The 16,115-nt window shown below is 40.6% G+C and overlaps 2 protein-coding genes across 2 annotated transcripts; both read right to left on the reverse strand.

Moving 5' to 3' along the window:
• Positions 1 to 244: 244 nt before the first annotated feature.
• brf2 (BRF2 general transcription factor IIIB subunit) lies at positions 245 to 2,650 on the reverse strand. The gene is made up of 4 exons (XM_077622845.1): positions 2,419 to 2,650; positions 2,274 to 2,333; positions 1,388 to 1,709; positions 245 to 1,100 (listed from the first exon to the last, which is right to left on the reverse strand). Exons 1-4 carry the CDS (start codon positions 2,564 to 2,566, stop codon positions 335 to 337), a joined length of 1,296 nt encoding a protein of 431 aa, XP_077478971.1. The 5' UTR covers positions 2,567 to 2,650; the 3' UTR covers positions 245 to 334.
• Positions 2,651 to 3,105: 455 nt separating this feature from the next.
• LOC144090783 (uncharacterized) lies at positions 3,106 to 14,119 on the reverse strand. The gene is made up of 6 exons (XM_077622578.1): positions 13,639 to 14,119; positions 8,758 to 9,173; positions 5,951 to 7,874; positions 4,646 to 5,296; positions 3,819 to 3,915; positions 3,106 to 3,710 (listed from the first exon to the last, which is right to left on the reverse strand). The coding sequence occupies exons 1-6, from the start codon at positions 13,977 to 13,979 to the stop codon at positions 3,513 to 3,515; spliced, it is 3,627 nt and encodes a 1,208-aa protein (XP_077478704.1). The 5' UTR covers positions 13,980 to 14,119; the 3' UTR covers positions 3,106 to 3,512.
• Between the last annotated feature and the right edge of the window lie 1,996 nt (positions 14,120 to 16,115).

Genomic DNA, 16,115 nt, shown 5'->3' on the forward strand with positions numbered 1-16,115 from the left:
CTCTCATGAATATAATTTTGAGAGCTGGTTTTAACAGTAAACTCTCTGTCATGTTGTCAAACATCCGGCGACCAAACGTCCGGCGACCAAACGTCCGATTACCATCTTGTTCAGGGTGGCAGAATCCGATTTTGCTGATACTATCTGTAGAGTGAATGAAAACGGATAAAATGAATGTTGCATTAACCAGAGCGGAAATTTGCTTTGCGTTTAACATCAAAATGCAATAGAACACACCACAAGATGTGCTCAAATCATTTTAATGAAAAACATAATTACAGTTTCAGCCATTCAAACAAAACGATACGCAGAAGTCCACTGGCTGCATTCTTCGTCAACATTTGCCCTTCTCGCTGTGTAACTCCAAAGCTTTCTGCATCAAAACAAATTCCTTAACCTCCCGCGGGGTGCGAATGTAAGACTCAATTTCGCTGTCTGAGATCTCCTCATCCTCAGCCACGTCTTTGATTGCTTCTAGCACCACTTTCCTTCTCTTGGGCTGAATCACACAGGGTGGCGCAAAAAGCATCCTCTTACCCCAATTGGGTTCACAATTTTGATTAAAATCTTCATCATCTACTGCTGCCCGATCACCCTCCTCGGAATTTGGGACGGATGTGCATTGTGTCTGATCTTCGGGGTCGGATGGATTTTCCATTTCAGAGCTGGGTTGACTCTCCACCTGCGTGGTCTCTTCGTGCCTTTTCAAAGCCCTTTGTAATAGCGCGTATCTATTCTTGACAACATCAGCCACGTGCCAGGCCACATTGTCCATTGTCACCGAACCTGTTAGCCAAGGGATCTCTTGGCCCAGTTTACAGAGCACGCTCTTGATCTCGCCCACTCTTTTGGCAGCAGTTTGGTTCTTTCGGACTTTGGCGATGGCACAGAACCTATCCAGGGACATTTTCAGGCGAATTTTGTTGGGGTTTAAAGACTGCCAGGCCAAGTAGACCGCCGCCATCATTAAGGGGAGGGGTTTGCGTCCAGTCACGATCCAGGAGTCGGCGGCCATCTCTAGCAAGGACAAGGCTCGTTTGTTTAAGTCCTTGCAGTTTTCGGCAAAGTTTTCGTGGACGTCGAGGGAGCTGATTTTGTACCTGTCATTGATGATCAAAGAGGGGAGGGGGAGTATTAATATTGCCGCAGAGACACCCCTGCTGGAGTTATGATTCTACAGTTATAACTGTAAAAGTAAAACATAAATTAAAATACATACTACATAGGACACATTAGACGAGATTGCACATTTACAGAAATGGACAGCTTTCAAAGAGCATAACGTACAATAAAAATTAGCAGGATTATTAATATAATTGGCAGCAAAATTTGACTTAACATCTTTCAAAGCACGGATATCAACAATTAAGGAACAGATTTTGCTTACTCTTGACAATGAGCCTCCATCATATCACTAATATTGACCAGCGGCGCTTGGATCTTGAGAACCTGCACCATCTCTAAGTAGATGGCTCCCAGGGTCGCTATGTCGGCATCCAATAGGCAGGCGACGGTGCCGATGGTGATGGGCCAGTTGAGTTGCCGGCAACTCACTAGCACGCAGCAGCCGGCTAAGTTGTCCTTCTTCTGCAGGCTCACGTTCAGAAAACTTTCGTGCTCGTAAGCCTGGCCGAAATACGTGCTCGCCTGTGTCTCAATTTCCGAGTTGACTCGTAGGACTCTACAGAGAGTAGTTAGCCGCTGCTGGCCTGTGCGGGTATGATATAGGCACATGGTTAACATAAGTCCATCCACATGAACTGGCATTGCAGGCAGTGAATAACATGGATTTATTTATTTTACCCTTGTGACTAATTGTGGGGGGAAAAAGCTGGCATCCTCATACATGGACATCACATTTTAGGTCATGTATGCCCCAATATTAACAGTTGGAATACAAATCTCAAAAAAATGTGATGTTCACTTATGTGGGTGCCAGATTATGGTTATACATAATTTGATCATTACAAATAAACAATGCATTTTTCCTATAAATATACATACACGTGTATATACGAATATATGCATACATATGTATATATCTTTAAATAAAACAATTAAAAGGGATAATAAAAATATACTCCAGGTGCGGTGAATGAATATTCCAGTCTAAATGGAACTATCTAACGTGGTATGGTAGGACATGAGTTCAATTCAGGGCAAAAAAAAACCTACGGTGCAAAATCGGAGATCATGTTTTTGGACCATATCGCCCATCCCTAATTACACCCAACGATTTATCCTAAAGACAAAGTGTAAAGAGAATATCTCACCTTTGATCTGGTTTAAACATGGCCTTTTAGCCACGGCAGTTGTGCGGTTGTAACTGACGGCTGAAAATGAAAGAGGAAAAATTCAATGTAATTCCAATTCATGGCACAGTTAAACCTCATAAAGAGAAAAATATCTCAAGATTACCAGCTCCTTCGAACTGATCGTGGATGAGAGCCCCTTCGGACACAACCGTGCCGCAATCTGCACAGACCACTTGACGCTGAGCGTGGTGGTCGTCTTCGACAAGGCTGGACGAGCCGCATAAAGGACATTTTGATGCCCCTGCGGACATGTTGCGTGCAAAGATCACTCAATAATACGAAGAAATCATCACCGAAGGTGGACTGGAAGTACTGCCCGGCATTTGTTATTGCACGTAGTTATAATACTTCCGGGGGGAAACAATATACGGAATAAATAGTTCCTGATGAGTACGAAAATAAAGTCGTATTTAAAAATGATATCATATTTCTTCATATTAAATACATTGCTGTAATATTATTTCATGTATTTTTTTGTGGATTTTGGGGAGAAAAATCATTAGGGAAAACAGGGCTAGTTGTCACCCATGTTATAACTCGACCGAATGGGGGTGGTGTTGCGCAATATCACTATTGAAATAATGATAATGTGCACATTTGCTATAAAGAAACATCACTTGCCTTTAATGAAACAATTTTATATTGATTTTTTTTGGTGGTTCAGAGTTTAAAGATATACTATTTAAAGTATTTACAGAATATTATAAGGAAGCTAAAGCTCTAGTACTTAATTATCAGTATCATGATGGTGAAACATTTGTGTCTGTTGTATACAAAGAATACCGCAAGGTGCTGAAAATAGACTTTATTTTTTTTTAAACATTCATCCTGTTACTGGACACGTGACAAATTCAAAGAATACACACAAAGGGGTATTTTACACTTTAAGAAATGTATGCAAATGCAAAGAGGAAGAAGTGAAAAACAAAATTTGGCATTTGAGATTTAGTAGTTTTGCATCAGTAAATTGCAATCACTGTAGAAAATCTAATGTAAGCTGAGTAAAGTGCTTTTTCATCATTATGTAAACATTCCATCAGTGCAAGATGTGTAAATGTAACAAATGCATAGCTCAAATCCTAAAAAGACAGACCAAATGGAGCAGTTATGTTGGAAATATAAAGAGGAATGTCTTGAACATTAAGAAAATGTATGATTATCTTTGCGTGTGGAGGAAAACAAAAAGGAAAAGGCCAGCTAGACGAGTTTTTTCATAGACATGAGGATGCTTGGTTGCTCCTCCATAACACGCAAGAGTAAGTTGTCGATGTATTGCTCTAGCTCTGCTATCCTTTTGTCCTTGTTTTGCAGCTGCTTCTCCTGCTTTTTCGCCAGAGAGATGAGTTCCTCCCGGGTGAGCATAGAGTACGGCCCCTTCTCTTTGTTGACACTCACCTACAAATGGGACATAATATAAGTGAGTAAATCTTACCTTGAAAATTAACAAAAAAATTAAAATGGCATATATGCTATATCCATTTCGGGATTAAAAATGTGACGCACCGTCTTCTCAGAGTTACCAAGAGGTGATATCCCTTTTTCATCTTGGGTCTCTGTGGGAGGATACGGCTCCTGGCTGAGCGGTTTCACAGGCTGAAGTCTTCAGTCAGCAATACAGAAATATGAATTATTTAAACAAATCGTGATGAAAATGATAAAAGAAAACTGGTGTGATAATACCATATCATGCATATCAGCCAAAATGGTAGCATGGCTACTCATTGCCAGATAAAAAGGTAAATATAAATACATTCTAAAAAATAAGATGACAAAAAATCATTTTAAATGGTTACTCCTTGTTCAGGACCCCAAATTGCAAAAAAATAAAAATGTTAAAAGACTATACAAGACAAATAGAAAAAGATGAGGACCTTGCCTGACCATAAAAAAAACACAAAATCAATAAGATATTTAGCTTTAAAGTGAAAATTCAGGATGAGCCAAAAATGCATTTCTACAGGCACGGTTAAGATTTGTTGTCAATCGATATTATCCAAATTAATTTCCCTAAATACATTGTAAAAAAATAAGATGACAAAAATCATTTTAAATGGTTCTTCCTTGTTCAGGACCCCAAATTGCAAAAAAAAAAATGTTAAGACTATACAAGACAAATAGAAAAAAAGATGAGGACCCTGCCTGACCATAAAAAAAACACAATCAATAAGATATTTAGCTTTAAAGTGAAAATTCAGTATGAGCCAAAAATGCATTTTAACAGGCATGGATTAAGATTTGTTGTCAATCGATATTATCCAAATTAATTTCCCTCGTTTACCGAATACCAAAACACATACTCCAGACTTTGACTTTGAAAAGCATCAGCTCACCTGCGGGCAGGTGCTGGAGGCGGGTCCTTTTTTTCACCTGCACCTTGCCCATTTTGCAGCGTCTTCGGCTTGGACTCCTTTGATAGATTTTCCTGGCTTTCCAAAACCTTACCAGCCACAGATGCCTGAATTTCAACGCCACCGCTTTGTAGGGTCGGCGGTCTTGACGCGACGACGGCGCTTTTTGCAGGGGGGACCGGTGCACGGGCCACTTTCATCGACTTGACTTTGCTCTGCGAGGCGGCGTTCAGATTGGGAATTTGTGAAACAGGTGGAGCCCGTGACACAAAACCGGGATCTTGTGTGGCACGCTCATTCCCACCGTCATCGTCATCGTCGAATGGATTTAAAGTGTGTGTGGCTGGGAGGGGCTTGGAGTCAGCACTAGGTATGGATGGAGCAAGACGTTTAGCGGGTTTGGGGGGGAAAGCTTTTTGCTCAGGAGAGGTCGCCGGGGAAGCGTTTTTCGACTGTATGTCTTTGAGAGGCTCCATACTAGGCTTTGAAGGCACTGTTGGGTCAGCAGGGATGTTGGATCGAGTCTTTCCCGGAGGTTGAGGAGCTGCTCGCTTCTCACGTTGATTGAGCGGAGTGTTCTTTTTATCAGTGGCAGTATTGTTGCTTCCCAATGACGCTTCAGATGATGCGCAACTGCAAATAAATTGGCAAGACCAACAAATAAAATTGCAGATAAATGGAGGAATTCAAATGAAAAAGTCCTTATTCATTTTGTTCAAATCCCCCAAAAGCTTTTTTTTAATGTCAATGTAAAAAAAAACTGTCTTGTCTTCTATTTTTCTCATTAAGGACTTTCCAATGTTTACTTGTATTATTCAATTGAATTTTCTATGCATGTTATTATCACTTCTACTGATCTGTGTATTTCTACCAATGTTTATTTTGTATACTTGTTACATGTAAATGTACACATGAATAAGGCATGGCGTAAATAAGGAATAAGATCAGGCTAACAGAGGAACATGTCATCCTGGCTATGCAATTTTCACGAAGTCACCAAGCTTCGTTTACATCCTGGGAGCCCGTTGTCACGGCAACTCAGGACATAAACCAAACGAGGAAGTCACCGACACTCTTTGCACATCTCACTGACACTGACCTTGTCTATCTTTTTTTGCATCTGCCACTCACTACTACTTCCTCATCATGTTCCTCTCTCTGAGATACATCAACTAGATTAAAGGCGCTTTTTTCCAGATTAAACAATTACACTACCCGACATAAACATCAAACCTTTACTAACGTTCTAATACGCGACACATGATCCAATTTAAGTGAAGAACTGACCTTTTCGGGAAGGTTTGATCCGAAGTTCTGTTTTTGGACCTGAAAAATGGGTTGGGAAGATCGTCGTCAAAAGGATTATTGGTCAAGCCTTCGTCAAAGGGATTGGAGGAATCCATTTGTGTATCCTGAAGAACAGTTTTGGCCTTTTGGTTGCTTTTCTCCTCACATGCTTCATCCATCTTGTCCTCATCCTTCAACTTCTTTGGCACTTCTTTCCTCACATCATCATCATCATCATCAATCCTTCTGTCTTCTTCCTTTTCCACATGCTCTCTCGTTTCCGATTCCTTCTTTTCTTCATTCATCTTTGCTTCTTGAGCTTTCTCCTCCATCTTCCTCTTCTCTTCTGCTACTTGTGCTTCTTGCCGTTTCATTTCCTGCTCTTCTTTTCTCAGTCGCTCCTCTTCCTCTTTTCTCCTCTTCTCTTCCTCCCTTTTCCTCTCCTCCTCGGCCATCCGTTCTCGCTCTTCTTCCTCCTTTTCCTCGTTCCTCCTCCTTTCTTCTTCTTCAAGTCGCCGCTGTTCCTCCTCAAAGAGTTTCTGCTCTTCTCGTCTTCTCACTCGCTCCTCTTCCTTCTTTCTCGCCTGCTCTTCGACTCTTCTCTTCTCTTCCTCCAGCCTCATCTTTTCCTTCTTCAATCTTTCAAGTTCAAGTTGTTGGATCCGCTGCTGCTCTTCTGCCAATCGTTGCTTCTCCTCGGCCCTCCGTCTCTCTTCCTCTTTCTCCTGCCGCTTCTTCTCTACCTCCAATCTTTCCACTTCATGTCTTCTCAATCGCTCTGCTTCTTCTCTTTTCTTCTCTTCTTCCTCCTCCTGTCTCTTCACCAGCGCTAATTGTTCCTCCTCGTCTTGCCTTCTCTTCTCTTCTTCCGCCAGCCTCACCTTCTTGGCTTCCAATCTTTCCAGTGCCAGTCTTCTCGTCTGCTCCGCTTCTTCTCTTTTCCTCTCCTCTTCCTCCAATCTCTTTTCCAATGCTAATCGTTCCTGCTCTTCTCTCTTTCGCTCCTGCTCCTCTTCTTCCTGTCTTGCTCTCTCTTCAGCCCTTCTCTTCTCATCCTCCAGTGCCAATCGTTTCTGCTCCTCCTCCTCCTCCTCCATTCTTGCTCTCTCTTCATCCCTTCTCTTCTCTTCCTGCAGTCTCTTTTCCACAGCCAATCGTTCCTGCTCCTCTTCCTCCTGTCTTGCTCTCTCTTCCTCCCTCCTCTTCTCTTCCTCCAGTTTCTTTTCCATTGCCAATCGTTCCTGCTCCTCTTCCTCCTGTCTTGCTCTCTCTTCATCCCTTCTCTTTTCTTCCTCTTTTCTCCACTTTTCTGCTTCTAACCGTTCTAGTTCAAGGTTTCTCAACCTCTCCACTTCTTCGTTATGTTCCCTCTCTTTTTGCCTCGTCAGCTCATCTTCTCGTTCCTTCTCTTCATCCAGCCTCATCCTTTCCTCTTCTAACCTTTGAAGCTCTTGCTTTCTCAACATCTCATCTTCCTCCTCCTCCTCCTGCTTTTCAACTCCTTCCTGTTCTTGCTTTCTCGCATCTTCTTGGCTCTCCTCCCTTTCCTGCTCTTCTTCCAACCGCTTCAACGTGTGTTCCTCCGTCCTCTCTTGTATATCGGTTAACCCGTCAAACTCGGTTTTCTCCTGCTCTTCCTCCTCCTCCTCCTCCTCCTCCCACGGGGTGTACTGCCTTATGACGGGGAGCAAGTCAACCGGCGGCGGGGAGTTTTCGGGCACATCCTCCATAGATCCGAGTCCCGAGCTGGCCAGACTGAAGTTGGAGCCCACCCGAGACACGCGAAGCGGAGGCTCCTCGCAGTAAACGTGACTCCCGTTGATGCACAGGTTGCTTTTCTCCAGGGCGGCGTGCTTCTGAGATGACCCTTTGGGGTCTGAACTGTCAGAGTGTTTGTGTTTCAGGAATCTGAACTTCTTCTTACCTAGAGAAACATCAAAAAAAAAAAGTCCACTTTGATGTCAATTTCAGACCGTCATTCAGTCATGTCCTATTCGATTTTTAAAGGCAGGGGCTTGCTTTAACCAAGGTAGATCACAGAAAGTTTTAATTAAGCTCATTCACAAGCTATTCCCCAAAAAGTGAGAACCCAATGTGAGCCAGTCTCTTCATTTTATTCCGCTAGGAACCCCCCTTTCCTGTTTCATTGTTTCCAGATTTAAGTCACAATGGAATGCCACCCTCTACCCCGGAGTCAAATCAAATTTGGCACGCTGCTTTTTCTTCTTCTTCTTAACATGAGGCAAAGAATGGCCTAATCACACTCCAATTTCTAATTTATCTACGACACTGGTGTCAAACTGGCGGCCCAGGGGCCCGAGAAAGTAAATCATGAGTGGTGAATTTCTGTTTTAGGATCAAATTAAAATGAAGAGTATCGATGTATATTACATTTCCTGATTTTCACCCTTTAACATCAATAATTGTAATTTTTTAATCATTTTTTCTGTGTTTTTAGTTCAAAAATCCTTTTGTAAAATCTAAAAATACATTTAAAAAAAAAAGCTAAAATAAACATTGTTTTAGATCTATAAAAAACTGAATATTCAGGGCTTTTAATCCAGTCCATTTAATCCATTTATTAAAAAAAATCTTATTATATCTAAAATGGTCTGGCCCACATGAAATCGAGTTGACGTTAAATCGGCCCGCGAACCAACCCGAGTCTGACACCCTTGATCTACGATGAATATACGTTTTAATTTTTTCACCATCAATGGCAGCCATTGAGTGAGAAAAAAACAAACCTACTCCTCAATTTGAATGTAAAACAAAGCCCAAATATGAATTTAAACATGCCCACTGACCTTCAGAGGTATCTACATTAAGTCCAGACGACAAGCTGCCACTGAGAGCGGAGTTCTTGTCAGGTAAGACTGTCATGGATTGTGACAAGTTCCTCTGCAGGTTGGACTTGTGAGAAAATATAGACTTGATTTTAAGCCGCTTCTTCTCTTTGCTCATCGGCGCCTTGCCTTCATCCACCTCATCTTCTTCCTCACTCTCTGTGAGAACCTGCGTGATGGACGGAGACGCCGCATCCGGTTCTTTTTTCTTGCCCCGAACTTTGTCCTTGAGCTTGCCCAGGCGGGATCGAGATTTGCCCACGGCAGAGAGGTCGAACATGCTGGCCGTCATGTTATTTTTCATAAACTGGATGTCCACCAGGACCTCACCTCGGTCTTTGTCCGCCTTGCCGTTCTTGTCCAGTAACTTGAACCACCTGTGTGGGACAGACGCTTAAAATAAAATAGCTGACAGGTTAAAAAAAAAAAACATCTATATATATATCTCATGCAATAGAAGTCATCAATAGGACAACTACTCGAATTCAGCAGGCAGTGATGTCACACTCTTAAATACGACACGGCTTTAGTAGCAAATGACACGATACTAAATGATGTCATAAAAGCTTGAAGGTCTTTGATGAACCTCTTTAAGACAATGATGGATCAAAAGGTAAACTTTTTTTCACTTTCACTTCTGGATTTAGATTTGTGTTCATTGTGACAAATTGATGTTTCAATTTTAATTATAACATCAAGAACAACAGCTTTGAAATTAAGATTACACTCAAAAAGAAGAGTGAATAATGCAAATAACATGCATTGCACAAGTTTTAAAAAATCGTAAATATTAAAAAAAACTAGAATGGATTGAAAAGTTACAACTTAACTGTAATAGTGAGTTGCTAGGGGGGCATATAAATAGGACTCTTGTTTATACATGTTATTCATGGAAATGATTACTCGCCTAGCAAATGGAAAGTGATTTCATAGGAAAGTTTCCAAAAGGAAAAAAGGAGAAGTAATTTGGATTCACGTCCATGCATGAATGCTTTTACTGAGAATATGAATTGATGAAACTTTTCCGTGTGCCAACCAAGTTAAAAATAAGTGCTTTTCTTCCTCCTATAACAGGAATAATAATAAGTCTGACATGACAAAACACCAGTAAGACAATGCTGGTTATGAAGGGTCTCAAGGAAAAAACAGTCAGAAAATACCTCCGAGTCAGCGTAAAATGTGCTTATCACGCATAAATCTGAGGTCAGCACTGAAAAAACAACTCCAACTGAAATCTGGATTCCTGGGGAAATGAGGAAGGCACTTTTGTGTGTGCGCGTATGGCCATGCAGGGGTCTCTCTGGTATTTCACTGCAACAAGCCACTGGATTGCCTAATGTGGACCGTAATAAAGTATTCTTAAAAACTAACAGATGTGTCCCAATCATATTAACCCCACAGTGGGAGCCATGTCATGAATTTATAAAGATCCATAACAGCTAGAATGCTATTGCTATCTAAAAGGTGCTGAGGAAAATAGCACATTAACGTGCAACATGCACAATGCACTGAATGTATCAGTTGAAAGAGACGCAACATGAGAAACCAACAAAAAAAGAGGAAATTATACAATAATTTGGAGTATAAATCGCACCACAGCCCCAAAAAGGCGCCTTATAGTCCGGAAAATACGCTACGTTCCGGGAAAAAAATGCCATTGTGACAGGCTTAGCCACGTGTCAAAAAATATTTACTGACATATAGCAATAAAATGTGCTACTTTCTCTTTCGCTGCCACCCTCCCCCTTCAAATGGATTGGAGGTCTACCAGTGATAAACTCCCTTTTACTAACAAGCAATAATAGTTCAGCAGAGTAACGCAAAGATCACTTTATAGATCATTCGAAAAAGCGCAACAAAGCCAAGTTAAAAAAAAATGAAATAAAAGAGAAGTAAGCGACTCCCAATTGCAACACAAGGGAAGTTACAGAAATATCAGGAAGGTCTTCACTTCATGCTTGAGTGACGATAATGGCTTTAAACTGACTAATCTGACACTTGTGCGCCAAGTGGAGGGCCGGCTCATGACTCGACCTTGTCAACAAGCATTTTCCTATTTGTGCGCACACACACATACACACACATCCTTCCCAGTGCAGCGTGTTCTCAAGATAAGACACTGGTTGCTCTGGTAGAGAGCAAGCTCTTTTATCACGGCGCACAGCCGAGAGAAGAGCCGGCTCAGCATTGATAAGTGTCCATGCAGCACAAGTGGACGGATTATCAAGGAAGACCATCAGGGTGCCCTGTACAGGATTTGGACATCAGAGACAAGGTGGAGCTGTAAAGAACTTTGAGCTTCTCAAAGCCTGGGATGACTGATGTCTTCTCTTTTGGAACACACCCTAAACAACCCGCAAGTGTTGATAAGCAGCAGGATGCTTTGCATTTTTAGACCATTACATCAAGTACCCACTAAAAAAAATATTGTAGCATTTTAAATATTAACCTCACCCACAAAAATTGTCAAGAAAACAGTATTTATTCATATAAATCGCACTGGACTATGAAGCGCTTAAAAATTGATAAATATCCTAAGAAAGTACTGTATTTTCTGCACTATAAGGCGCACCAGAGTTCATTCATTCATTAAATGGCTAATCTTAACATTTGTTTTTTTTTATCTAAGGTGCACCAGATGATAAAAGGCAGTAGTAGTAGGGGGTTGTGTTATACATCCACTAGATGGAGCTGTAGTAATCGCAATAGTGGTTAGCAGCTGTGTTAAACGTCAACTATAGATGGAGGAGCTGTGTGTAAATTTCAGACAATGATTAATCAATATTGATTCATATAAGGCCCACTGCCGGCTGTAATTTGCAGCTTATAGTGCGGCAAATACGGTGTGAAGAGTGCATACATCTCTACAAGAAATAATCACGTTACAAAAAACCACCACATGTATCATATTTATATGATACATCCGTTTTTAATCAGGGAAAAAGAATCACATTGCTCAAAATGAATGTACCAAATATGATACACAGGGCTTTTGACGATTAGAAATGTCGTACAATGTAGCTCTTAAAAACTAAATCAGCATTCTTTAAATGATGGAACGATCGCTGCCAGCCCTCCCAGTCAAAGTTGATTGGGTGTATATACACGAGTTAAGATCTAGTGAGGGCAAAACTAGGTAATAGTTTTTTTGCAAACGAGCGTTGTACGCCTGCCAATCCACACAAAGGCATACTCAAGTGGTAATAAAACCGATAGTTGGCACAGTCCATGCAATTGCTTACCAGTCAAAGGCCAGCTTTGAGTTGTTTTGCTTCACGGATCAAGCAAACTGAGCAGAATGCAACGTGCCTTTTCTGAGTATTATTAAATTATGCTTCATTTAAATAGTGTTGGATTTTTACACAAGCTTTAAAAGCTTTTTTGTCAAAAAAAAAGAAAAGAAAATGACCCCGTGGGCAATTCAGTGTTTATTTTTCACTGATAAAGCAGCCAGGAATGTAAGGCCACCGACAGATGAAACCTCACAAGCAAAGTGCATTCTCTACACTTGTGAGAAGTTTGCCCACAAAAAATGCATTTATATTCCACAATAAGAATGAACGGGAATGATAACGATCATAGAAAAGGGTGGTGATGTAAACATACATGCTGATTAGAAATAAGGAGGGAAGCTGGTATGCAGTGGGTCACATGGCGGAAGAGTAAACTACTTACGAGCAGCTTAGCACAGCACAACACAACGCTTTCCAGGGCGCACACTCATAGTATGAAGTATTCACGTGACTAAATGATTAATTTACAACACATGACAGAAACAATTAGATCAATCTCTTGATAGTGTAATAGTGGACTCCTTGAATGACTCATGATACATGGGCTACATGGAAAAGTTCCATACAAGAATAGAAGCCTGGATTTGAACCCTCAACCTCTGATTTGGTCCAAATTTGGTTACATTACCTGCAGATTGCAGGATTATGTTCTAAAAATAGCTCACCAGTGATTGGACATTGTCATTTTATAGGAATGACGTAAGAAAGTATCATTTGAAAATGAAAACACTGCCAGTGATTGATAGATATGAATTGTTGCATTTTTTTTAATTAATGTAGAAATTCACTAACTGAATAAGGATGCAATTAATTTGAGGAAAATGTGTAGGTGGCTACTTAAGTCTTGGCTCCCATTAAAGTCACTAGATATTAAAACCATTTTGAATAGGGAGAGGGACGAATGACTGCTGCCAACCCTCCCAGTCAAAATGAAGTGGACATCTAGCGCCATCAATGGCACTTAAAAGATCAGATGCAATCAATGTGCAATGAGCATCAAATGCAATCAAATTAACAAGAATAAATTAACTTGAGAATTGTATTGTGGGCGAGCAAAGGGATTTTTATTTCATTTATTTTTGTAATTTAGAGTTTTTTTAAAAATCCTAACCGGTTAAAAAGGGTTAAACTAGTAGCTCTGACTTTCCAAATATTGGTAGGCTCTTGCTTGACTTTATATTATTCATATTGCATTTATAATATACAGTTCTGTCCAGATCAAAGTTTTCATGATTGTATGAATTAAACTTGAACATTAAAAAATGCATTTCATTTAATGACAGTTTTAAACATTACAGTGAGAATGGATCAAATGATTTCAATAAAAAATACTATAACAAAACCTGAAAGTATAACTAGTTTTATGTAAACTAAAAAGTCAACTTGGACGCCTAAACACGTCCTTTATTTTTTAAAATCCCTCAAACAAATGTTAGACCCTTTCTTATTCTCTTCATGCAGTAGTAGTACTGCCTTAAATCATTAGTTTTCCATGAAAACCCCATTGTAGTATCATATTATATGTTCCCTGTGTATGTCATGGACTTACTCGCTTTTGCTGCGGTTCTTATCCTGAGCGAGCAACTGCAGATCGATGACTGCCTGCCCCAGCAGCTTGTCCAGACCCACCAGGGCTCGATGGAGGACGTGGACGTGCAGCGTGCCTCTCCCCCCAGCGGCGCCCTGCTGGGGCAGCTCGAAGGCGGCCTCCTCCTTCCAGACGGGGGCCACGCTCTTCTCCACCACGGACGTCTGGTACTTATCTTTGCCCACTTGCATGAGCGCGTAGGCGTCATTGGTGCCGCCTTTGCCCTTCGCTCTGAGGCCGCGGGCTTGAAGCACGGTCACCTGGACGCTGGTGGGAGACCACGGTTGATCCAGAAACGACATCCCGGCTTCGGTGCTCGCTGAACGGCCGACGAGTGACCGATCATCCGTTCGACCAAAAGTTGCACTGCAACAAGTATACTATTGCAGTGCGGCATATGCGACCGGACATTAGGATTCAGCGGGGTGGGCGTGGTTTAGAGGCGTCGGGGGTGGGGTCAAACGAGGTCCCGCCCACAGATTAACGGACTACTACTACTACTGTTGATGGTACACATCTGAGGTTGATCAATAGTATAATTAGTTAATTAAATAAAGACAAAAATGGGGGTCAATTCTCAAAAGTACATGACCATGTCTGAGAGGATAGTTTGTATTTTCCACCAGTTTTCCATTTATGAATGTGAAAATTGAATAACTATATATAGGAGACAAATGTGAAATGCTTTCAATTTTGGTTTTAAATCAAGAAAAAGAGGGTAAATAAAAGATCAGATGGCATTAAAAAACTGCTGTTTTTAACTCTTTCAATCATGTGGCTCTATTTATCTTTCTGCATTGAATTAAAATGAGTTTTCCTTAGTAGCCCTCCAATTAATTTGAACTTGGAGTGGCAGCAAATGAACAAATCAAAACTATTGGACGTCTAGAGTAGTCAATGGCAATATGATCAATGCCCTACTCCAAATAATCTCCCCAAAACAAGCCACCCGGGGTGCAAAAATGGCCCCTGCAACAATTTTAAAGTGAAGAGGAGAAATGTTTGAACAAGAAATTCAATGATTGAGGAAGTTTAGTTTGATCATTTTTATCATGAAATGCTTTTGTCATTCATTCCAAAAACAAATGATGCACTGTGTTTTAAGCTCTTTGTCACCAGTCCACTTTCTGCAGCCCGCTTCAGATGCTTATATATAGAATCCCGAGCCAATTACTGAAGTGATGTAAGAGTCCAGCGACTGCACTTCATTTGTCTTTTGACAACACAATAGGACCGGAGAATGCCAAACTTCTTACGCACTCTAACAAACTCATCATTAATTATTCCTAGTACAACCAGCAATGGTCAATTGATCAATATACGGGGCACAACATTCATTACATGGCAGGTTTAATTAAAATGGTTCTGTTTAGGGGTGAGCTGTAGTCTATCCCAGCTAACTTGTGGCAAGAAGTGAGGAAAGCCATGCAATAGTAACACGCAAATAAAACCATTTCCTTGTAAAATGTGAGTCAAAGGAGTAAATGATTACATAGAAGTGAGATTTTCTGTGTTCCAGAGAATAATATTCATAATTCCAAAATCTAAATCTAAATTTCAAGTCATTTTGAAATGTGCTAATAGATCAAATCTCTTTCAAAGTGCATGTCACCCCACACAAAAAGGCCAAACACAGTTTAAAAACATGAATATTACCACATGTTGTTCATACCTGTGTTGTTGTAGTTTTACTAAGTGGCCAGTAGATGTCTGCCTCTTATTTCTGATATCTGATACTGCCTGGATTATTCCCATTAATATGTACAGTGCTACAGTGTTAAGAAAGTACATTTACCACTCACAATTATTTTTAAAAAAATCAGGTTTCAACTATCATGGGCTAGTTCTCAAAAAGATTCAAAGTACCAAATGCACCTAACAAATTTGAGAAAATGCTTATCATTTTCACCCAGAGGGCAAAAGGGCTGCTTTTTTCCACTAAGGCTTAAACTGTTACCTCAATATAAAGTCTTTAAAATACAGACTCTCTTCCCTCCCTGGTGTGTTAACATCACAGATGGCTCTCTCGTGGGCAAAGAGCAAAATTGCGTCCCAAGAGCATCACCAAGCTTAAGCCCCTTCAGGCTGGGGGTTGTTATTTAGCAAGATGGACAATGAGTATAACGGGACAACATAGCATAACATAAGTCAGGGGTCCCAGTGGAGGGATTTATACAGATTTGGCAGTGGGTGGTCTCTCTGGATTTGAACAGGCATCAGACAGTAAATGTTTAAAAAGCAATTTAAAGTCAACATAGTGACACAGTTCAGCGATTTGTTAAAACATTTAGCGAGCAGGAAAATGTATAATGTGCAAATGGGATTGATTTAAAGTTCATATTCAACAACAACAACAACAAAATCCATTCTTTACTCTTCATCTTTCATTGTAAGACATGGAAATAGATACATTTTAGTGGATTATAGGGTTTTTATGA

Source organism: Stigmatopora argus, chromosome 16 (genome assembly GCF_051989625.1).
Source record: "Stigmatopora argus isolate UIUO_Sarg chromosome 16, RoL_Sarg_1.0, whole genome shotgun sequence".
Lineage (NCBI taxonomy): Eukaryota > Metazoa > Chordata > Actinopteri > Syngnathiformes > Syngnathidae > Stigmatopora > Stigmatopora argus.